The sequence below is a fragment of the Acomys minous genome (genome assembly GCF_964271855.1).
Source record: "Acomys minous genome assembly, chromosome: 12".
Lineage (NCBI taxonomy): Eukaryota > Metazoa > Chordata > Mammalia > Rodentia > Muridae > Acomys > Acomys minous.
Genome location: NC_140493.1, coordinates 4,049,272 through 4,073,489, shown reverse-complemented (window position 1 = coordinate 4,073,489; position 24,218 = coordinate 4,049,272). Strand labels below are relative to the sequence as shown.

The 24,218-nt window shown below is 52.1% G+C and overlaps 1 protein-coding gene across 1 annotated transcript in view; it reads right to left on the bottom strand.

Annotated features, from left to right (window-relative positions):
• The window catches only part of NCKAP5L (NCK associated protein 5 like), a 39,124-nt gene that overhangs the window by 6,671 nt on the left and 8,235 nt on the right, over window positions 1-24,218 (bottom strand). The window contains exons 2-6 of the mRNA XM_084803174.1: window positions 5,259-6,885; window positions 4,834-4,902; window positions 4,708-4,746; window positions 4,007-4,126; window positions 410-523 (exon numbers count right to left, since the gene is read on the bottom strand). Of these exons, the coding sequence (XP_084659300.1) occupies window positions 410-523; window positions 4,007-4,126; window positions 4,708-4,746; window positions 4,834-4,902; window positions 5,259-5,369 (453 nt within the window). The 5' untranslated portion in view covers window positions 5,370-6,885. The remainder of the gene's footprint in view (window positions 1-409; window positions 524-4,006; window positions 4,127-4,707; window positions 4,747-4,833; window positions 4,903-5,258; window positions 6,886-24,218) is intronic.

The following is a 24,218-nucleotide window of genomic DNA, read 5'->3' as shown; positions in this document are numbered from 1 at the left end:
CAGTGTTACTCAGCCCTTTCTTGTGCAGTGGTTTAACTGCATGTGCTCTGGAGCCAGAGTGTATCAAGTGTACTTCTACCTCGTTCACGTGACCTTCAGCAAAGCCACTTGACCTCTAGCTTTCCTGGTGTCAGCAGTGAGACAGGACAGCGATTATGTTTGGCCTCCTAAAATGAAAGAGCCCCAAGGTGTCCTGCAGAGTCAGTGCCAGGCATGCGAGAGTCTGCAAGCGTGCGCTGTGACTCCTGCTGCATGACGTCACGCATGTGCTTGCAGGCCACGGCAGATGGGAGGGGTGGGCCTGTTTTTCTTGGTATGAGGCTGCCGGCTGGGGGCTCACACTTCCAACCTGGGCAGCCCTCCCCCTGAGACCTGGTAAGACACAAACCCCAGTGTCCACTCCTCCTACCTCTCTTTGTCCAGCACAGTGTCCTAAAGGCAGTGAGGTGGCTGGTCCCTCAGCAGCGTTTGGGGACGGCGAGGCTGCTGGTTCTGATGGTGGCTGGAGTGGGGTAAGTGGGATCTGCAGAAAGAGTGGAGAGTTGCATAGTTGTCACCGCCCCCTTCACAGAGCCAGGCGTTGTGACCCACAGTGTCCCTCCAGGGATATCTCACTGTTGCCCTTGTGACGATGAGGTAAGCCTGAGAACAGACAATCTGGGGCTAATCCAGGTCTGGGAGGCACGAAAATAGATTAACACAAAGGGTTTGGACGTCCAGGCAGAGGACAGCAGCAGGTTTGACCCAGTCTGTCCTGGAGCCAGCACTCTGCTTTCCCTTATAGATCCCACCTGGGATCTGAGGATGCGGAGACAGAAAATGAAGGCCAGCCAGGTGCAGTGGCGCATGACTGGAATTCCAGCACTTGGGAGGCCGAGGCGGACTGATGTGTGTTCCAGGCCAGCCTTGTCTACAAAGTGAGCACAGGACAGCCAGGGCTGCACAGAGACACCCTGTCTCCAACAACAGCAACAACAAAAAGCCAGGCACAGGGGCATGCCCTTGTTCACCACTTTGCACTTAGCAAAAGGACACTAACAGGCCCTCTGCAAAATCACACAGACAGACAGACAGACAGACAGAGACAGACAGATAGACACACACACAGAGGCAGAGACAGTGTGCAGTCGTCCTGTGTTCCCCGGTTGTCTCATGTGAAGCACTTACTCTCGAGATCATACGAGGAACCGGGCAGTGGTGGCGCACGCCTTTAATCCCAGCACTCGGGAGGCAGAGGTAGGCAGATTACTGTGAGTTCGAGGCCAGCCTGGTCTACAAAGTGAGTCCAGGACAGCCGAGATAACACAGAGAAACCCTGTCCCGAAAAACCAAAAAAAAAAAAAAAAAAAAAAAAGGATTATATGAGGAGTGTGTAACGCCCTTCCTATGTTTGCCACATCACTTAGTCCTTGATAATTTGAGTTTCTGCATGTTGAATGGGGCTGAGTCAGCTTCACCCTGTACTCACCCTTGTCCCTCACAACCCTCAAACCTCTGTGGCATCTGGGCCTCACCTTTGGCCATTCGCAGCCCAGATCTTCCCACGTCTGGCCCGGACAGTGCCTGGCATTCCAACGAGTCCCCCTTGACCTTGTTCAGTGGCTTTTTAGTCTTGCACAAGGAAGCTAACACATCCTTTTCCTAAAGTATTTCTGTGCAGCGAAGCTTCCTTTGCCAGCCCGTTGTCTGCTGTGGCTCTCCTGCCTCTCTAGCCTGTGGCCTCCTCCATACAGCAGCTCCAGCGTTTGTTTCTCACCATCCTTTCACACATCCCTCATCTAACCAAGCTGAAAGCAACGCCACCCTCTCCGTGTTCCTTCCATGGGGGAATTCCTTCTCCGCAGCCATCTGGAGGCTCCTGTCAGTCTCCTTCCCACCCCACACGGGTCCAATGTCCTTTCCCTACAGGAACCTTGGTGTGTGTGTCTGTGTGTGTGTGTGTCTGTGTGTCCCTGCACGCACCCATGCACAAGAGTATTCACAGGCACTCAAGTGTGCATGTAGGAGCTTGTTCTTGGGAGCAACTGCCTTGTTTTCCTGTGACAGGGTTCACCACTGGGACCTGGGGCTGGCCGGCCGGTGAGCCCTAGACACTGTCCCGTCTCCCTCTCCTCAGAGCTTAGGTTGTAAGTGCAGAGCATCGTGTCCAGCACTTTACGTTCGTGAGGTGCTGGGGACTAGACACAAGCCCTAACGTTTGCCCAACAAGTATTTTACCCTGGAATAAGCCATCTCCTCAGGCCTCCTAGTCCTCTGAGGGCTAGCTGCCCCGATCCAGCACCCTGGGATAGCAGCGCTGCCACGCGGTAGCATGGCTGTCCACTGAATGCCTCTTAGTGGTCCTAGCCTTCCAGGACCCCACAGGGCCTACACAGGAATGCCCACAGGGCTTGGGATTAGGCTCAGTTCCTCAGGTGTTGGCAAAGGTGTGGCTCACAAAGACAGTTTAATGACTGTCTGCTCAATGGAGCTTTCAACCTATCGAAGCACACCCTGGGAGTCACATTAAAAATACCGCACTGATACCACTTACTGCCTTACTGTGAACCGAGCACTATGTATTATCTCATTTAATCCTTGCAAGGCTGTGGAACGTAAGTCTTTTTGTGCCCATTTATAAGGGGAAAGCCTGTAGTTTATATAGTTTGATACTTTGCCCAAGGTCACACTCAGCTAAAAGGGCAGTTCAGTTAGAAAGCCAAGCCCAGTTTGCTTGAGGCCAAGGTTTTTAATTTTCCACTGCATCATGGTGTACCCTGGAGGAGAGACCTACTGGACCAAAGCCTCAGTGGTCCCAGAGATCATTTAGGTTTAAAAAAAAAAAAAGCGACTTGGGCTGGAGAGATGGCTCAGGTTAAGAGCACTGTCTGCTCCTCCAAAGGTCCTGAGTTCAATTCCCAGCAATCACATGGTGGCTTCACAACACACCCTCCTCTGGCCTGCAGGCAGAACACTGTATAAATAATAAATAAAAAAAGCGACTTAAGGCTGCTCTCTGTCCGCTGACCAGTCTCTGACATGAGGGAGCCTCAGGGGTTCTGACTCCCACAGGGTCTCCTCTGCTGCCTGGGATCCGGCTCCTGAGGAATCAGACACCAGGCTGGATTATTCAGACAGCTCCGCTGCTCCCTGCTAACCTACTACTTTCCTTGTCAAAATGGAGGAAGGTGCTGTCTGCCGCAGAAGCAACCTGCTGCTCTCTCCCCGACTTCCAGGCCGCTCTCGTCTCTGTTCTTACTCCATCCTTGGAGTTCCTGACAGAGTGACATCTATGACAAATGAACCCAATACTCATTCCCAGAGCCTCCCAGCATTCCCAGGGCAGGCGGGGTCCGGTGCCTGAGAAGGAGCAAGGTGGACGCCAGGATGTACAACCACCCACACTCCATTACCAGGGTCAAGTGCCTTCCTTGTCCTCTCTGTGACATGAAGCTTTGGCTCCTTATGCTTAGCCCTGCCCTGTCCCTGGCTAGGAAGAAGCCACGTCAGTGGCCACAGAGGCCTCTAGGGAGCTGGAAATAACTACATTTGCAGTCTCCACCCAACTCCCCACGCAAGGCAGGAGCAGATTCAAACTTTCTCTGTCAGTAAAAATGGGCAAACTGGGAGTGCGGGCCGTGCTTATGATCTCAGTACTTGGGTAGCTGAGGCAGGAGGATTGCCTCAAGTTAGAGGCCAGCCAGGGCTGCAGAGTAAGACCCTTTCCTCCTCCTCCAACAACAAAAAATGCTGCCCAGCTGAGTAGGGAGAACCTGGAAACAGGGAGGCAGCTAAGTTTGTAAGCAACTCAAGAGTTTTCCCACAGCTAACATGAAAGCCTGTTAGTTTGGGGAGGCCTTCCCTGCACCGCCACAGGCCCTGTGTTGAGGACAGATCACACCCTGCTCCTACGACGTGAAGTGGACAGTGCCGATGCCAACGAGGCCCTTTGCCCACCTGAAGGAGAGAGCCTTTGCCCACCTGAGGGAGAGAGCCTTTGCCCACCTGAGGGAGCCTTTTTGCCCACCTGAGGGAGAGAGCCGGTCGTGAGCTGCAGCTTCTGCTGCAGCAATGCGCTCAGCATCTGATTCTGCCGCTCCAGGTCAAACACCCTCCTCTTCAGCTTGATACACTCCTCCCGCAGGTCCTGTCCACCCAGGAGGAACAGGAAGCAAAGGTGAGGAGGCAGGAGAAGGACAACGAACATGACCTGACTTCCCGCCCCAGCCAGCTGTATTCCCGGCTACAGCCTCGGGGAGAGTCCTCCGGGTTTACTACCCTAATGGATGGTAAAGGCCAGTCGCTATCGAGCTGGCTTCCTCCCTCCTAGAGAAGACCATGTCCAAATAAGGCCCATGTGAGACATGGAAGACCCTGAAGTCACAGTGATCCACAGAAAACATCTCAAGGCCACTGAGGCTCAGTGTCAGGACTGCTTTGAAGGCCATCACAGCCTCAAGAAACCAGCTAGGCTCAGGCTGAGGGAAGGCACTGAGTCCAAATCAAAGTTCCCACAGCTCAGAGACCCGCCCTTACCTAGCAGTGGGGGGGGGGGGGAGAGTGGAGGGGTGATAGGGAGCTCCCCCAATCCCTCTCCTCTAGTTCCTCACGGAGGCTTGGCTGAGCAGGCCTCTGGAATCCTAGGGCAGGGCCTCCTGACTATACCCTCGGTCTAGCTACGGTGGAGCAGTTGGGTGGGGGCGCGAGACACTTCCTGAATCCACTCACCTTCTGGTTCAGCAGTGCCTGCACCACATGGTTGGCAACCTGAGGACAGAGTGATCGGGGAGCTGAGGTGACAAGTTGGACCTCCCCACCCCCACCCCAGCACCGGCCTTCGGCACACCCACAGACCTCATCCAGGCAGCGCTCGTAAGTGTCCCGCTGGCTCTCATTGGCCTGGGCAAGCGCTGAATTCTCTGCCTACAGGGGTGAGGTGAAAAGGGGGAAACTGTGAGGCCCATTCGTAACCGTGGGAGATAGGGAGGCAGAACGGACGAGGTCGGCCTGGGCCCGGCGTCATCTGACTGTTTTATCTAGCCGTCTCTACAGACCCCACCTCAGTCCCTGGAGCCAAGAGGGCCATAAAGGTAGGGAAAAAAGACACTTGGGGTGTAAGAAAGCTCATCTCTTGGCTGCCACCTGAGCTGGAGAGAGAAGAGGCAGGAGGTGCTTCCCCAGGGGAACTTTCCTAGCTACACACGGAGCTCAGGGGTGGGCAGCCCCGACTCCCAGGGTTCTGCCCAGCACCTCGGCCCCACCCTATCTCCACTGCATACCTCCAGCTCCCGGAGTCGGTGCAGAAGCTCCTGGCAGGTGCTGAGCTCCATGCTGCTACTGTCGCCAGCCACTGGCCTCAGGTTTCCAGTGCCTCCGGCAGGCTGGTCCATGGCCTTGGGTGTCAGGCCCTGGGAACGAGAGAGGGAAGCCCTGGCAGGCTACTCGCAGGCAAGAAGAGAAGTAAGGCGGGGTGGTGTGTGTGACAAAACTCTTTGGTGACCTCTGCTACACTTGTGACAACGCAACAACTCAAGGTCAAGCTGGGCGACTCTTGTTTACTCTTCCTATCTTGGGAGAGAGGCTGTGCTACAGAAAGCCCAGCTCTTGCACACATCCTGCACTGGAGGCCTACAGCCCAAAATCTCTGCTAGGATCTGTCACAAACCGGCAAGGACTCAATGTCCCTAGTTACAAAGTAACGGCAACTTCAGCTAAGCTCACTCACTGCTGACACGTAAATCAGCCAAGGGGATCTGAAAAGTCAAGATGCGCTGAGCAGATGCCTCAGCGGTTAGGAGCGCTGGCTGCTCTTCCAAAGGACCCGGGTTCAGTTCCCACAGCCACACAGAAGCTATGCTTTGTCTTCTGGACACAGCAGGAAGCCTTCAACGCTCGCTCTTCTGGCTCCAGAAGACCCAGGCACCCTGAGAGAGCTTCAAACACTGCCACCGAAGGCCCAGTGGGCCAGCTGACTTCTCTGCTGGTACCCTCTTGATGCCACGTGCCTCTCGGCTTGGCCACGTCTTTCTGTTGTTCCTGGGCATGAGAGCCCTGTTTAGGCCCTGATGCGGCTTCTGGCAGTTCTATAATGGTCCCCTGCCCGAGGCTGTTAGCTTCCTAGCACAAGGGGACAGTGCTTACTTCCCTGCCCAAGCTCACACTGTCTCTGTGTGATCTGGCATGCAGGGGACAGTTAAAGACTCGTCCACCCTGGACCACACAGGCACACAGCAGAGCTCTGACGGGCACCGAGCTACGAGCTCCTCCTATCAGCGAGGCTCTTGCTGTTGCTGTTACTTGAAATGGCAAGCCTTCATGTGTCATCTGAGTCCCATCACTATAGCTTCAATCTGAGGCATCCCCCGTGGTTCACCTTGAGCACTCAATCCCTGCCTGGTGGTGGCTGCAATCTTTAGGACCTTCGGAGGGTGTAGCTCCGTCTCTAAGCTAACGTTCCCAGCTTCCTGGCCAGTAGGTTGCAAATGGTTCTTACCTCACACTCTCAACACCATAGACAAAGCCACTTCCTTTCTGAAAGCCAAACTAAACCCTTCTCTCAGGTGTTTTGGGCACGGTGACACTGAAGCAGTGGATATAACACAAATAGGGGACCTTAGCAGGAGGGGGTGCGGGCCCCTAACCTCCACTGACAGCACCATTGCTTCCTCCTTGCCCAATTAAAGCCCCCATAAAAGGGAAATAGATTTTGGATTACAGAAGAAGGAGCCTCTCTGCATCTGAACCCCTGCTTTCCTCCACAGTGCGGCACGGTGCTGCCTCTCTCGTCCCCAGCCCCTTCTCCAGTCCCTATCGCCAGCATACACAGGTCCCAGGCCCCTCACCGGTCAGTCTCTGTCCCTCACCAGGCTGGCTCCTTCACTCTGGCAGCCAGATTGGTCGCTTCACCTGTAAAGAAACAGGGGAGTGATATCAGTGATGCCCCCACCCCCACCCCCGAGGCCCCCAGTACATGGTGGGATCTGGCTGTGTGCCAGGCGCAGGGGCATAGGTGTGAGTTGAGAGCCCTGCCTTTTTGCTTTCAAAGCTTCTACCTAACGGACAAGGTAGACAACACCAGGCATGAGGCACTAAGGCCTGCACTAGGTCTAGGTGAAAGCCCAGGATGGGAGAGATGGGAGAAGCATCTGAACAGAAGAGAGAGGCAGCACCAAGGACCCCAGCTTCCAGCAGAGGTCACTAGCCCTAAGGTGGCCCCCGCCGTCCCATGTGATGCTTTAGCACCTGCAGTCTTTAAAGCCTCAGGACCATAGGAGGAGACAAATGCTATTCTCAACGCTTGTAGCTGAGAGCAGATCCAGGACTAGCTGCCCTGGCACACACCACATCTACTCTGTGTGCACTCTCCTCTGTGCCCTTGCCTCAGTTTCTCAGACAACCTTGGCTGGGGTTACCAGCTCTCAGCATAAAAGATCTTGCTGCAGTCACACGGCTAGTGCACACAGCACGCTGGACAGGCATGGATGGCCCCTTCTTCTGTGGTCTCAGCTGTACACACCCAAGCCTTACTGTCAGCTACATAGAACAACTTGCCCGCAAGCTCTGGCCAGCCCTGGCACAGACTGCTGTATGCGATTCCCAGCGCCTGGCCGCTGGGCCGACCCGGTTCAGACGCTAACTGCAGAGAACTACTTGCCTGGCTGAAGAAGGGGGGCGGAGAGGGGAGCTACTCAGTACAAAGGGCAGCTGGAGGACACGATGAGGGAGGATCCAGTGTCCAGCACGAGCTCACTGGACACTCCGGACAGGACCACGGGCTGAGCAGGCAGCACAAAGCCTGCTGTGGGCTCGAGGACAGCGAGCCTGAGTTCCAGGCCCCTACACTGGGGTCTTAGGTGCAGGGCGCCTAGTCTGGCCTGCTCTGTCCTCTGAGGACCTCCCCTAGCTTGTCAGCACAGGGCAGGCCCAGTCTTCCCGGGGCTCTGCCTTATACACTAGAAAGGAGTCAGCTAGCAGTTCTGAGGCCAGGAATAACAGGCAAAAAGAGAAGACTATCTGTTTTTTTGGGGGGCGGGAGGGGGGGGAGGAAGGGCAGTGCCAGGGGCCTTAGGGCATGCCGGGCAGGCTTTTTGCCACTGAGCTACAACCCCAGGCCCAAGAAGTCTTTCTTCTTAGTGTATACATGCCTTCCATAGTGGGCAGGAGCTTCTGAAAACAGAAAAGGAAGAACTATGTATTTCCCCTCTTTTTTCAGACAGGGTTTCTCTGTGTAGCCTTGGCTGTCCTAGACTCGCTTTGTAGACCAGGCTGGCCTTGAGCTCACAGCGATCCACCTGCCTCTGCCTCCTGAGTGCTGGGATTAAAGGTATGCGCCACCACTAGCCAGGTAATACTCATTTTTAACATTCCACAAAAATATATAGTCCTGCCAGTTGGAGAAATGGCTGATTTGCTGCTCTTGTAGAAGACTAGGGTTCAGTTCCCAGCACCCACATGAGAGCTCACAGGTACCTGTGGGGTTCATCACCTTCTATTGACCTCCAAGGGCATTCTGTACACCTGTGGTACACTTACACGACTAAAGAAAAACACTTGCTGGGTGTGGTGGTGTACACGTTTAATCCCAGCAGACAGAGGCAGGTGGATCTCTATGAGTTTGAGGTCAGACTGGTCTACAAAGTGAGTCCAGGACAGCCAGCACTGTTACGCAGAGAAACCCTGACTCTGGGGGCAGGGGTTGAGAGACAGAAACACTTATATGAATAAAATAAACATAATAAATCTGTAAAAAATTAAAGTCCTGGGCTGGAGACGTGGCTTAGAGATTAAGGGCACTGACTGCTCATTCGAAGGTCCTGAGTTCAATTCCCAGCAACCATATGGTGGCTCAAAGCCATCTATCATGAGATCTGATGCCCTCTTCTGGCCTGTAGGTGTACCTGCAGCCAGAGTACTGTATACATAATATATAAATTTTTACAAAAGGAGTCATTTCTCTGCTGCTTTAAAAAAAAATTAAAGTCCTTTATTATTTTAAAATTGTGAAATGAGCTGAGTATAACTTGATTGCTCTTGACATTATCTCATTTGATATATTTAGAAATGGGGGCCTGGGGAAAAAAATGAAAACAATTTTAATAAGTTATTTCCCTTCCCATACAGAAACGTAAGGGCTGACTCAAAAGGCCTCAGGTAACACTCACCACTCAACAGTTCTGCCCTCACCCCTGAACTCCTGAGGAACCACAGAAAAAGCCTGCATTCAAACTTGGTGGTGGGGAGGATGGCGTCTGCACCTGTGTCTACACACATGTGTGGGTCCAGAAGGCAAGCAAAGTACATTTTTATTATATTTATTACATTTGTGTGTCTGTGTGAGAGTACGTGTGCCTGAGGACATCTCGTACCCGGAGGTCTGGATATCACCCCCCTGCTCCAGTCTGTGGCTCTGGATGACAGTGATCACCAGTTTTCCCCTCCCCTCTGTGCTCTTCCCCTCCCCCCCCCCCCCCCCGTGCTCTTTTCCCCTCACCCCTGCACTTTGTTTGCCCCACAGCAACCCCCGGGGAGGAGCAGGTGGCACGCATGCACACGTCTGTGCACTGGGAAGGAGAGTGAAGGCAGCGGGATCAATAGGGCAGGGCCCAGCGTCCAGATTATAAGGCAACGCCAGGGGAGGCCCAACAGCTGGGCTCGGCACGTGACGACAACACCCAAAAGGATGACAAAGGTTATTTACCAGGATGTCCCTTCATAAAACCATAAAGAAGCATCTCAAGCGGACACGAGGGCCAGGGCCTGAGGCCACAGGACGTTTACATGTTGAGGTGGGGACAACACATCCCAAAGGCGGCCACTACCGCTCTCTCCACGTATGAACCCCTACTGATGCAGAGGCAGGGTCCCATGGGGACGTCCTGGAGACTTGGAGTGTCTGAGCCGGTACCTGAGAGTGACAGTCTCTCCTGCAGCCCTCTCTGCAAGTGTCGCCTCAAGGAGAAGTGTGATTCATCCCCACTGTGGGAGAAATGCTGGTGTACCCTTCTCTAGAGGCCATGGCCGACTCAGGATGGAGCCAGTGGCTTCACATCAGAGAGCAGGAAGCGGTCAGGCTATTCCTGAGGAGCCACAGGAAAAGCCTGCATTCAAACTTGGTAGTGGGGAGGATGGCGTCTGCACCTGTGTCTACACATATGTGTGGGGCCAGAAGGCAAGCAAAGTATGTTTTTATTATATTTATTACACTTGTGTGTCTGTGTTAGAGTATGTGTGCCTGAGGACATCTCATACCTGGAGGTCTGGGTAGTGGATAGATAACTTGTATGAGTTGGTTCTTGGCTTCTAGCATGTGGGCCGAGGTTGACAGGCTTGGTGAGAAACAACTTAACATCCTGATGCCTTGAAGGCCCTGGAGCTGAAGGTTTATAAGAGAAGCCAGGTGTGATGCCACAAGCCTGGAACACTTAGGAGCTCAGGTGGACGTGTCATGAGTTCAAAGCCAGCCTGGGACACATAGCGAGAGGCATTTATTCTTTAAAAACTGAAAGATTTTTCAAAGAAACTTCCTGTGGCCCTCTAGGGAATACCAGAATGCACTGCGACAGGCTTATTACCTCCAGCTCTAAGCCAAACCCAAACAGGAAGTCTTCCCATGATGGGTCACATTAAACAAAGGCAGCGTAAGTCTTTCCCCACCCCACGCCCGGCTAAGTGCTCTCCTCCTCCCAGTTGCTGGGGAAAACCCAGGCTTGGATCCCAGGATGGCCCAGGCTTCAAACACCCTTGTGTGAGGCTCTGAGGTGGCTGAGTTCGGAAACTATTAACTTGAACTGGAAGCTTCTGCCTGATTTACAGGGGAAGTGACCACAGTGGGGAGGGAGGAAGGGAGGGCAAGCAGAAAGCTCTCAGGCAGGCAGCAGGGGGAACCTGCCTAAGGAGTGTCTGGGCAGCCAGGGGTGTGGCTCACACATGTACCCTTGACGCTGAGGCAACGCTGGCTCTGCGGGGAGTTAAGGAGAACCTCGGATACGCAGTGAGATACAGCACGCAAGCTTGGGACTAGAGTGAGACCCTGTCTTTTTTTTTTTTTTGAACATTTTTTATTTAACTTTAATTTATGTGCTTTGGTGTGACAGTGTGAGATCTTGGGGTTACAGACAGTTGTGAACTGAACCGAGGTCCTTTGGAAGAGCAGGCAATGCTCTTAACCACTGAGCCATCTCTCCAGCCCTCCCTCCCCCCCCCTTTTTTTTTTTTTTTTTTTTTTTGGTTTTTCGAGATAGGGTCTCTCTGTGTTAGCCTTGGCTATCCTGGACTCACTTTGTAGACCAGGCTGGCCTCGAACTCACAGCGATCCGCCTGCCTCTGCCTCCCGAGTGCTGGGATTAAAGGCGTGTGCCACCACGCCCGGCTTCCCCCCCCCCCTTTTTTTTTTAAGATTTATTTACTTTATACATGAGTGTGTTCTGTCTTCATGTATACCTGCAGGCCAGAAGAGGGCATCAGGATCACATTACAGATGGCTGTGATCCACCATGTGGTTGCTGGGGATTGAACTCAGGACCCCTGGAAGAGCAGACAATGCTCTTAACCTCTGAGCCGTCTCTCCAGGAGAGAGGGGGGGGGGGGGAGCACGCGCGTACGCAAGAGAGAAGGGCAAGGAACATGGCGCTCTTACACAGCCTACAAAACAGGCCTTCAGAGCACACTATTAACTGCAGCACTTGGGAGTTCGAGGCCAGCCTGGTCTACAGTGTGAGTTCCAGGACAGACACAGCTATAGAGAAACTATAACTAAACTATAACTCAAAAACTAAAACTAAAATAAAATAAAAGTAAATAAAAATAAAAAGCAGCAAGATAATGAAAACCAAAACCAAGCAAGCGAAGTAAAAACGGAAACTAACTGAACGGTGGCTCATGCCTAAAGCCCAGTGGCTGGAAGAGGGGGGCGGGGAATGGGAGAACCAGGCCAGTCCGGACTACAGAGGACCCTGCCACAAGCAAAAAGAGAAATGCCTGGGTAACCCGGGGACTTTTCTCAATGAACCTTCATCTCCCAATCCCAAGCCAGGCCCCGTGCAAGCAAAGCACTAAGTCTTCAGCCCTGGAAGGCTAGGACAGGCAGAAGTTTCTGCATCTCAAGAGATCTTGCTGTACTGGCCTTTGGTCAGAAAGGAAAAGTAGAGGGTTTGTGTTCCATCCCCTTGCGTACATGTGTGCCTGTGTATGTGTGTGCGCGCGCGCACACACACACACACACACACACACGCGTGCGCGCACGTGCGCGTCCATGTGCAAAGCCTGGTCTCCTGGTCTCTATCTGTCCTCACGTGGGCCATCAGCCAAGACCTTCTGGCCCTGAGGAGGCCCTCACTTCCCAGCTGTTCCCCCAACAATCCTCCTGGGAGAGAAGCCAGGGGCAGGAGGAGAGGGCAGCTGCAGGGAGGCAGAGGCGACAGGGACTTTCTTAAATTAAAGAACTGTCCATGACACCAGCCAGTTCAGCTCCCTGCCAGCTGCTCTCGGAATCTGGCCTGTCACACCCAGGAGTCCACTTGTCAACAGCCACCTTCCCACCCACGGCAGGCACACACAAGCTGAGAGTGTCCCTGGGCTGCAGAGGGTGTGAGCAGGGACAGGGGAAGACCTGGCCCAAAGTAGCTAAGAATTCCAACCAGACTCACCCCTTCCCCAGGGAAAGACAGGCAGACAAGGGTACCCCCAGTGCCCCGCCCCCTTCCCCGCTCTGGTCCAGAGACACAATGGTTTTTCTGCAGGAACACCTACTGTACCCTCCCTCCAAATCTTTCCATGGGTTCCTCCAAACCAGCGTACGGCAGGATTGGGCCCACCCTACTGTGCAGGGCGGGGCACCATTAGCTCCTGATCATCCGCATCTCAGCTCTCAGAGATCTCAGTCCAAGGCAAAATAACAAAAATAGCAGCTGCTGGAGGTGGGGGGACGGAAGGGGAGCCACACAATGGGCTTAGTTACAGGACCACACACCAGGGCTCAGCAGCCAAGCAGGCGAGGCCCCACTCCCCGAAGGCCAGCCAAGAGCCAGCCCAGCGAGCCAAGGAGAAGGGGAAACCTCGGAGCAGAAGGCAGAGGCGCAGCCCAGCCCGGCGCTGCAGTGTCGTGGCTGAGGCTTCAGGCGATGAGCCTCTCCAGAAGGAGAGGGCTCTTTCCCACTGCGCTGTTCTAGGATGGTAACTCTCAAAGAGTGGCCTGGGGACCCAGGAGCCTTGCCAAGGAGCCCCCGAGATCACAACGACTTTCACAGCAGTAAGACACGAGTGTGCCCAGAGGCACTTCCCGAAGAGCGCTGCCCACGACACAACAGACAGACACAGAAGCAGATACGAAGATCTCGCTGCTTTCTACCAAGTCAGACACTGAATTTGCGAAACTTGAAGACACTGACTCTGTCCACTTCTTTGTTTCAGAGTGTATAGTTATTTTTCATAAAACATGTTATCACGTCTGCTATTTCCTACATTTTTATTTCACTTTGGTTTTTCATTATTTGCATTTGTTTTGAGACAGGTCTGACTATATAACCCTAGCAGGTTTGGAGCTTGCTGTGTAGACCAGGCTAGCCTTGAACTCAAGAGCTCTGCCTGCCTCTGGAGTGCTGGGGTTAAGGGCCTACGTAGGCTCTGTTGTTGTTGTTACTGTTATTTTTGTCTCTGTGTGTACACACGTTTTCCTTTTGCTGCATGTGTGAAAGTCAGACCCAAAGTGGCTGTTTCTTGTCTTACACCGTGTGGGTCCCAGGCATCAAACTCAGGCCAACAGGCTTGGTGGCACGTGTCTCCACCTAGCAAACCATCTCAGCAAAATATGTCTTTACATCTATCCATCTATCTATTTACCTATTTATCTATCTATCTGGTGTGTGTGCGCGCATGTGTGTGTATGTGCACAAGTGAGGATGCACGTGTGGAAGACAGAGGACAGCCTTTGGGCGTCGTCAGCTCTCTCCTTCACCACAAGCTTTCTGGAGATCACACTCAGGCTGTCAGGCTTAGTGTCAAATGCCTTTACCAGGGTTAAGCCGTTTCACTGAACTTACTTTTTTAAAGACTTATTTATTTAGTGTATATGAGTGCCCTATCGGCACGTACACATGCAGGCCAAAAGATGGCATCAGATCACATTACAGATGGTTGTGAGCCACCATGTGGTAGCTGGGAATTGAACTCAGGATCTCTGGAAGAGCAGTCAGTGCCCTTAACCTCTGAGCCATCTCTCCAGCCCACTGAGCTTATTTTTAGGTGAATGAAGTAAACTCTCACAACTCTCACTTCTAGCACAGCGCAGGAAGGCAGAGGGGGGTCTTCCTGCCACTTCCTGCCGGTCACGTTTCCATCTTGTCACAGGCCTAAGAGCAACTATGTCACACAGCAAAACGCTTGAGAATCAAGCTTGGGGTTTTTTTTGTTGCTTGTTTGTTTGTTTGTTTGTTTTGCTTTTGCTTTTGCAGTGCTGGGGAATCAAAGGATCAAGGGCTGGGCGCTCTACCATCCCGGTTACCGCACAGCGTGAGGATCACCTGCCCAGAACAGAGCTCGCCAGGACTGAGGGAAAGATCAGTTTATCACTGTCCGAGAAAGTAAGCTCTGCCTACCCATCTGTCTACCTAGCCACCCATCATCCATTATCTCCCTATCTATCTATCCATCCATCCATCATCTCCTATCTCTTCCTACATGTCTTTAGTGTCTGCAGTAGCTGAGCTGGCCTGAACTCCTGTCCCTCCTACCTTCCCACCTCCCTAGCTGTGGGACCCCAGGGATGCACAAGCCAAGCCTAGACTGAGCCCAGTTTTGAAAAGCCCCTGTAGCTGGTGGCAGGAGACCCCAGGTCCACTGGCGGGAATATCCCGAGCAGTGTCCTTCCCGCAGGGAATGGGAGAGGGACAGGAAAGGACAGATACTCACTCCTGTCCCCGGCTTTTGTTTACCTACTTTTCTCACTTTCTCTGCCCCAACCAAAGGGGCCCCTGTAGCTGTGCTGTGGGCCCCGAGCTATGCGTCAAGGCCCCCAGCTGGAACTGCTCTCTCACTCTTGAGATTCTTCTCCACTCGTCTCAAACTTCTGTCAGCCGCCCGTCCCGTTTCCCCAGCAGCAGGGATCCCCTCTAACCTGACAGGACATTTTTGTAGCCTTAGAAGAAACCTTTCACCAGGCATGGCGGCACACATCTTTAATCCCGGCGCTCCAGGGCATAGGCAGGAGGGTCGATCTCTACGAGCTATGTACGCACTGAGTTCCAGACCAGCCAGGGCTACATGTGAGACTCTGCCTCAAAACAACAAAAGGAATCCCTCCCCCCAACTCATTACCCATTCGAGCAGAGAGCTGCCCACCCCTGACAAAGCCAGTTCCGTCTTGATTGTCACCTTCCTGTCTGTTTTCAGTGTCTACCTTCTGAAGGCATTTCCCACTCCCTTTTTATTTTATTTATCTATTTTTACTTTATGTAAAAATAGTGCTCTAGCTGCATGTACATCAGTGTTCCAGAAGAGGGCACCAGACCCCAGTACAGAGTGGGCCACCATGTGGTTGCTGGGAATTGAACTCAGGACCTCTGGAAGAGCAGACAGTGCTCTTAACTGCTGAGCCATCTCTCCAGCCCCACATCCTACCCCCCTCACTTTTTAAAGTGCTTATGAGTTACTCTCAGAACCTCAACATGCTAAACATGCAGCTTAAAGACTTCTCATGCTGGCCGGGCGGTGGTGGTGCTCGCCTTTAATCCCAGCACTTGAGAGGCAGAGGCAGGCAATTCTCTGTGAGTTCAAGGTCAGCCTCGTCTACAAACTAAGTCCAGGGTTACACAGAGAAGCCTTGTCTCAAAAATCCACCCACCCACCCAACCAACCAAAACAAAAACAAAAAAACCTCATGCAACTTTAAGATTATTTTTATTTTATGCAAATGAGTGTTTTGGCTGCATGTACATGTGAGTAGTAGGTTCATGCCTGGCACTTTTTAAAAAAAGATATATATTTTAAAAATATTTATTTACTGCATGAGTGCTCTATCTGCATGTACACCTGCAGGCTAGAAGAGGGCATCAGATCCCAGGATAGATGATGGTGAGCCACCATGTGGTTGCTGGGAACTGAACTCTGGATCTTTGGAATAACTAAATAGCTTCAGGAAGTCCCTGAAACTGATTGGATTCCCTAGGACCTGTTCCTGACAGTGTAAGCAATAAAAGCTGAGAGTCCCTCTCAGACCAAAGGGCTAAGCTGCACTGAGGACTCTCACAGAAGAAAAGCTGCGAAGAGGACTCCTGAGAGCAGGCCAGCGGCCGGGGAAAGCAGAAAGCCGCTGAGCTGCCCTGAGAGGTTGAAAACACTGGAACACGTGGAGAGGCAGGCCGTGACCTACTGAGCTAACTGCAGGCTGAGCACTGAGCTCCAGGTTTCCAGCTTTGTGAGCTGTCACTCACGCTGGAGTCACTTTTGGCGATGCAGCTGTCTTTGAGTCACTTCTGCTCCTGTAAGTGAGTCCTCACCCATACTCCTAATAAGGAACCCTGTTAAGACTGAGCAGTTCACCAAACTGGACTATGGTGGTATCCATGCTTTGGTCTGTTGTGAGCTTCCTATCTAGGATGAGTAGATGTGTGTGTATGTCTCCTCAGAAAAAGTTTGGTCACTCAACACCATGTTTCTCAAAAAGGTAAAAACAAAAAAGAAAAAGAAAGAAAGAAAAAGAAAACAATACAAAACAAAAAACCCCAAAGGATCTTCCCCCAGGGTGGGAGAGCGGGAGAGCTGGTCCCACCCTGAGGAGAGCTGGCCCTGGTGGCTCTGCCACTGAAGAGCTTCCACCCAGGCCCAGATCCAGCGCTCTGAGTTGGCCCACCCCAAACATCTACCTCATCCATGAACTGCTGGAGCACACAGAGGCCACAGTGGGTGAAAGGGCCTGTCCTGCAGCTTGCTGCAGGATCTCCACCACACAGCACAACAACAGGAGATCTGAGGGGATTTGCGGGGAGGATCCAGTATTGACGGGGGTGGGGGGGGCTGGGGGGGGTGGGAGTGGGGTGGGGGGGCTGGGGGGGTTGGGGGGGGAGTGGGGTGGGGGGTGTTGGGGAAGGCGAGGATAGCAGAAGCCAGAGACCTCAGACCAGGGATCCATTGCAATGAACATCTGAAACTAAGGCTGTTTGGGTAAAAGGGTGTTCTGTGTGACACACAGCAGCTTCCCCAGAGAGATGGCTTTTTCCTTTTTTTTTTTTAGGGAGGAGCTTGCGAGGGTGGAAGACAGATATGAAATGAAGGGAAGGGGAGATGTGTGGGATTGGGCTGCAGGATGTGAAATTCACAAGGAATCAAAAAAGTTTAAAAAAACAAAACAACGGCCGGGCGTATGACACACGCCTTTAATCCCAGCACTTGGGGCCAGCCTGGTCTACAAAGCGAGTCCAGGACAGCCAGGGCTATACAGAGAGGCCCTGTCTCGAAAAAACAAAGAAACAAACAAAGAAACAAACAAAACAAAGCCTAAAGAACGAAACCGAAACAAAGGCACAGAGGCTGCATCCTCACCTCTGCCTTGCTCCTGCCCTCAGTGGCACCAGCAGTAAATCCAACCTACACCACCCAGTCCTCGCTGCCTTCTTCCTGCACTCACTTTCCCAAGCTTTGTAGTAGAATCCCCATCCCAAACAATCCACCTGTTTAAAGTGCTGGGCGCGGGGGTGGGGGGTGGGTAGGGGTGGGGGGGTAGGGGGTGGAGGGTAGGGGTGGAGGGACGTGGAGAGCAGCACACCGCCTCAGCAGGCTCACAGGGCACAGGCGAGAGGCTCTCAAGCTGAAGGCCAGCCTTCGATACCCTCCAAGAACATCTACAAATTGAAAAAAAAACAAAAAACAAAAAACCAAATACAGACAGTTCAGATAAGTAGCCAATCACATCCATTCTAGAACATTCATTCTTGCCTTTCTCCTTAGCAGCTCCCACCAGTCTAGCCCAGGGAGCCACTGTGTGTCTTGTCTTCATGGCTTCTTTATCCTGGACGTTTTGTTCGAGTGGAACCACATACTAAGCGGCCTCTTGCGACTGGCTCCTTCCACGGTTACAGCGTGTTCAGAGTTCACCCGCGTTGTGAGCCTTGCTGCTGCCCACTCCTTTTCACCCACATTTGTTCAGCCACTCACCCACAGGTGTACACTGGGGCTGTCTCCACCTTGTGACTTTTTTTTCCCCCCAAGTCAGGGTCTCTCTGTGTAGCCTTGGCTGCCCTGGACTCACTTTGTAGAGCAGGCTGGCCTCGAACTCACAGCGATCCACCTGCCTCTGCCTCCCAAGTGCTGGGATTAAAGGTGTGCGCCACCACCAGCCAACCCTTTTGACTACTATAAGTAATATAACCTATGGGCATGTTTGTGTGTGGGTGCATGTTTTCAATTCTCTTAGGAACCTATGAGGAGCAGCCCTACTGGGCCATGTGACCTAGGTTTAGTTGTTCAAGGAGACAGCCTTCTATGCGGACACAGTGTGAGGCTGCGATTTCTTCACACCCTAACCCTGACTTGTTCCCTGGTTTTCTGGCCTAGGCTCTCAGCAGTGTGAAGCGGTGTCTCACTGTGGCTCTGTTGTGCTGAGTCTCACCATGCTGTGCTGGCTGGGCTGGAGCTTCCTATGGCCACCCTGGCCTTGAATTCCAGCGATCCTCCTGCCTCTGCCTTCTGAGCGCTAGGATTAAATATGCCACCATACCAGTTCTTAACCGTGGTCCTGGTTGATAATTCCCAGGTGATTTACAGCTTGGCCATTATTTAGGACTCATCCCCCTCCAATATTTAATTTCTTTCTATCTATCTATCTATCTATCTGTTTTTTTGAGACAGGGTTTCTCTGTGTAGCCTTGACTGTCCTGGACTCGCTTTGTAGACCAGGCTGGCCTCGAACTCACAGCGATCTGCCTACCTCTGCCTCCCAAGTGCTGGGATTAAAGGTGTGCGCCACCACACCAGCTTCTTTTTATTTATGTATATGGATGTTTTCCGCATGTTAAGTGTGTATATCATACTGTGCAATGCCCAAGGAGATCAGAAGAGGCGGTCAAATCCTCTGGAACTGGTGTTACAGGTGGTTGTTAGCCAGCATGTGGGTGCTGGTAACTAAATCTGGGTTCTCTGGAACATCAGCTAGTGCTCTTAACAACTGAACCATCTCTCCAGCACCGCCCCCCTCCTTTTGTTTTTTGTTTTTTGAGCCAAGGTTTCTCTGTGTAGCCTTCTGTCCTAGACTCACTTTGTAGACCAGGCTGGCCTCCATCAGCCTGTCTGCCTCCCAGAGTGCTAGGATTACAGTCATGCACCACTGCACCAAGCTCAGCATCCTATTTTTAAAGTTTCGGTTGGAGAAATATTTATTTGATTCTTTGTCCATTTTCTTTTTCTATTCTTTTCTTTTTTTTTTTTTTTTTGAGACAGGGTTTCTCTATGTTATCTTGGCTGTCCTGGACTCACTTTGTAGACCAGGCTGATCTTGAACTCACAGCGATCCACCACCTGCCTCTGCCTCCTGAGTGCTGGGATTAAAGGCGTGCGCCACCACGCCCGGCTCTCTGTCCATTTTCAAATCGGGTTTTCTAGACAGACATCAGCATTCTTCACATGTTCTAGAGACAAACCTCTTAGTACATATAATTTGCAAATACTGCACTCCATTCTGTGGGAGAACAGTTGATTTTTCTAAGGGGATTTTTTTTGTTCCTGGGTGTTTCTCAGCTTTTCAACTTCTCATAGTACTCTGTGGGTATGTGTTTGTGTTTGCATATGTGTATGCGTGTATGCCTGTCTCTGTGTATGTATGTATGTATGTATGTAAATATGTATATGCATATGTGTGTACATAAAAGATACAGCAGCATGTTATCACTTGTGTATTTTTCTTTAGCAGAACAATTTTTAGATGAAATCACAGTATTTATTCACACCCTATGTGCTTTTCTATTGCTGCCCCCAGAATCCCACACGCTTCAGTCAGTCACCAGGTAATGGCAGCTCTTTAAATTTTGCCCCACCTTTCATGACTGGGCAGTTTTGAAGGGAACTGGAGCATTTGGAGACTACCTTCCTAACACAGGTCTGTCTGACACCCTTGTTGGTCATGCTGAGGTTATGCTGGGGGAGGAACAGCACAGACAGTGCCTCTCTCAATGACCCCTGGTCACTCAAGTCCAAGGGTGCTTTAACCTGGACCTCTCAGCCACGTGAGTCACCGGCAGTGTCTTTACTGCACACACAATGGCTGCTTTCGTACTTGGATATAATCCTCAGCAGCCAAAAGTAATAATAATAATAAATTTTAAAAATGTAAAGCCTGCTTCAGCCTGGGGTCTGAGACAGAAGCAGGTGGATCTCTGTGAGTTTGCAGCCAGCCTGGTCTACATGGTGAGACTCTGTTTCTAAACAACAATAATAATAACAACAACAGCAACAGTAACAGCAGCAGCAGCAACAACAACCAAAACAAACACAAAGGCCTATACATTCTCTTTGCAATTAATATTTTGGAAGGTAATACATTAAGATTATCTAACCAGCTGTGTGGTGGTGGTGCACCCCTTTAATCCCAGCACTCGGGAGGCAGAGGCAGGTGGATATCTGAGTTCGAGGCCAGCCTGGTCTACAGAGTGAGCCTAGGACAGCCAAGGCTACACAGAGAAACCTTGTCTTGTGGCGGGGGAGAAAAGGACAAAGGGCCTAAGATGACTTTTCTAGCTCAGCGTCACTACCAACCAGGGAACTCGAAATCAAAACTACGATGAGATATCATCCCCCATATCATCACAGCTTTATCAAAAAGATGAAAGAAAACACGTGGCAGCCAACACTTGTATGGATGGAGAAGAGGGAGTACGGCAGGTGAAAATGAAAAGTGGCACGGAAATAACCCATGACCCAGCAGCCCCACTACCGAGCACACAGCCAGAGCACATGCAATCAGTAAGCCAAAGACACACACACACACACACACACACACACTAACTGCACATCAGACACAGTAGCCAGGATACAGGATCAGTAAACACTCGAAAGATAAGCCAAATAAGACACACAGCACGCTGGATTACCAGTCAGTCTTTAAAACGAAGGAAATCTTGTCGCTTGCCGCAACATGAAGAATCTGGAGGACATCGCCTTAAATGCAAAGTCAGTCAGGTGCACGAGGTAACCGCCACACGCTCGCCTTTGTATGACACTGAAAACAGTGGACCTCATAGAGTCCAGAGTAAAACGGCAGTTACCAGGGGCTAGGGTTTGAGGATGGGACAGTGGAGTCAGGGTCAGGATGGGTCAGTCACACAGGAGGCTATGCTAATCAGCTTGATTTAGCAACTCTGAAAGCATACAAAACTATACCATGTGGAGCTGGGCCTGCTGGCACAGACATGTAATCTCAGCTATTCAGGAGACGGAGGCAGGATTTGAGGCTCGAGGCCGTTCTGAGCTGTAGACTGAGTTTAAGGCTAGCCCGGATAACACAGTGAGGCTGTGCACACTTACCTAGCATTCATCAGGCCCTAAGTTCAACTATAACAGCAAAACACAAGCAGCAAAAAATATAATGTACTCAGGAGGCAGAGGCAGGTGGATCACTGTGAGTTCAAGGCTAGCCTGGTCTACAAAGCGAGTCCAGGACTGCCAAGGCTACACAGAGAAACCCTGTCTCAAAAAAAAACAAAAAACAAAAAACAAAAAAACAAATATATATATATATAATGTAAACAGGGCATAGTGGCGCACACCTTTAATCCCAGCACTTGGGAGGCAGAGGCAGGTGGATCACTGTGAGTTCAAGGCCAGCCTGGTCTACAAAGAGAGTCCAGGACAACCTGGGCTACACAGAGAAACCCTGTCTCGAAAAACAAAACAAAACAAAACAACTCAAAACAAAACAAAAATATAAACTGGGTGGTGGTAGTGGCAGCAGTGGCACACGCTTTTAATCCCAGCATTTGGGAGGCAGAGGCAGACTGATCTACAGAGTGAGTTTTAGGACAGACAGGGCTACATAGTGAGACCCTGTCTCAACAGCCCCCACTACACACACAAATGGGGAAACTGACAATCAAGTAGGAAGTGAGTCACATGGCAGTGAGTGTCCACTGTGGGGCTCCAGCCTCTGGCCTCTGGTGGCAGTGAGTGTCCATCGTGGGGCTCCGGCCTCTGGTGGCAGTGAGTGTCCACCGTGGGCCTCCGGCCTCTGGTGGCAGTGAGTGTCCACTGTGGGGCTCCGGCCTCTGGCCTCTGGTGGCAGTGAGTGTCCACTGTGGGGCTCCGGCCTCTGGCCTCTGGTGGCAGTGAGTGTCCACTGTGGGGCTCCGGCCTCTGGCCTCTGGCCTTACACGCTGCTATTCTGTCTTAGTTTCCTATTCAGAGAGAGCTGTTGTTCTTAAAGCTAGATCGCTTCTTAGAGCATTAGCCTAGGGTTCCCCAGGCGCTGCCTCTGCTCAGCTTTCTAGAATCCCTTAGAACGAAACCTCAAATGCCCTGGACCACATGCTGGAGCACCAGAGGACCTGACCATGGACGGCTTCATAGAGCTAAACACAGAGACTCTATCTGAAAAACACCAAAACCCAATCCAAACCAAACAACAAACCCCACAAAAAGCACCGTATCTCACGCCCCGTAAAGCACGCTTATTTCATTTGTTGATTTTGTTCGCCTAGGCAGCAGAAGCGCACATACAGAAGAAAGGAGGCAGGAAGAGTTGGGTGCACGTGCAAACAGAACGGCTCGGTGCAGCTAGACCTGAGGGTACCCAAAGGTGACCCAGGGCAGACACTAACTCTTCTCTCATCCCTGGGCAGGAGCCATCATTTTTTAAGAGACTGACGTGGGAGAGGGAGAGTGTTTGCTGCAGCTCACTCACTAGGATCTATGTTCGCAACCCCAATACACACATAAAAGCCAACATGGCCACCTCTACTCGTAACCCCAGCATGGAGAGAGTAGAGACAGGTGAATCTCAGGAGCTCATTGGCCAGACCAGGCAGAAGCAGTGAGCTCCAGGTTCAGTGGGAGACCCCCGTCTCAAGGGAAGGGGACAGAGCAGGACAGACAGACCACCAGTGTCTTCTGCCTTAGGAACATGTTACCTACACACACAGGCACTCACCAAACACACATTAAAGAGGGTGGGGAGAGACCGGGTGTGACTGGAGACACGTGCTGTGCATTTCAGGAAGGTCAGAGGCAGAGGCCCCTGGAGGTGACAGCAGAGCTAACTGGTAGGACAAGCCATGGCTAACCTCTCTTAGCTAGTGACGGAGCCTGGATGACCGCTGGGCTGGCTGTTCAGGCTCACCCATAGTCCCAGAGATGCAGTCAGGTACCTTCCCAGATCCCCACACTTGACCCCAGCACCCACTGGTCCGAGCTCTGTTCCTAGGTCTCTTTCTAAAGGGAGCAGCCTCTGGCAGGGCTACTGCACCCAGGCAGCTCCAGCAGGTCAAGGCCAGATGCCCCTCCTAAGCAGCCAGCTCAGCCCCGGAGGAGACGGAGTCTATTTCACCGGCAAGCTCCCAGTGTTTGCTCTTTCCCTTCTGCCTACAAATGGATTCTGACTCTGGCTAGAGCTGACCCGAGCAGAGGCTGAGAAAGGCCACACCCTCCTCTGGCCTCGATTTTACTCTGTAAACTGGGAGTGATATCTCGTCCACATTTCTGCCAGCAGGGCACAGAAGGCCGGTATGGTGGGAAGGTCTGTGGTTGGTTACAGCCTCCTGGCCTCGGGAGGACGCTGCTGTGGCCTCTGTGGCGCTCGCGGTGCCTTTTTTGGGGGGACTCGGCAGCTTTCTTTGATGCTACTGTTCTCAAGGCCTGAAGGCTTTCCAGGAAAGCAGTGGGGGAGGAGAGGAAGGGACAGCAGAGCCAAGAGTGTTAGCCTTCTTCTGGGGAGGGGGTGCAGGAAGTGAGATGCTGTCTACACAGGAAACGAGAGGCAGACACCCCCAAACTTCCCGTCAGCCGCTGGAGGGAAAGCAGGTTTCAGCTTTGGGAGAACAGTGGGCCCAGGGTTGAGAAAACAGAAGGTGCAGGCCAGGGTCAGGAGAAGGCTAGGAGGCACTGTTAACACCACCCGGCAGACGAAGAGGAAGGCTCTGCCTTGGACACATAAGAACTCAAGGGCCTCGGACGTCCCCACACTTGGGAAGTGGAGAGGGGAGCAGTGCAGAGGCAGGCTGTGAAAGGCAGCCCTCCAGCTCACGCGCTGCGCATCTCCATCCTTAGCC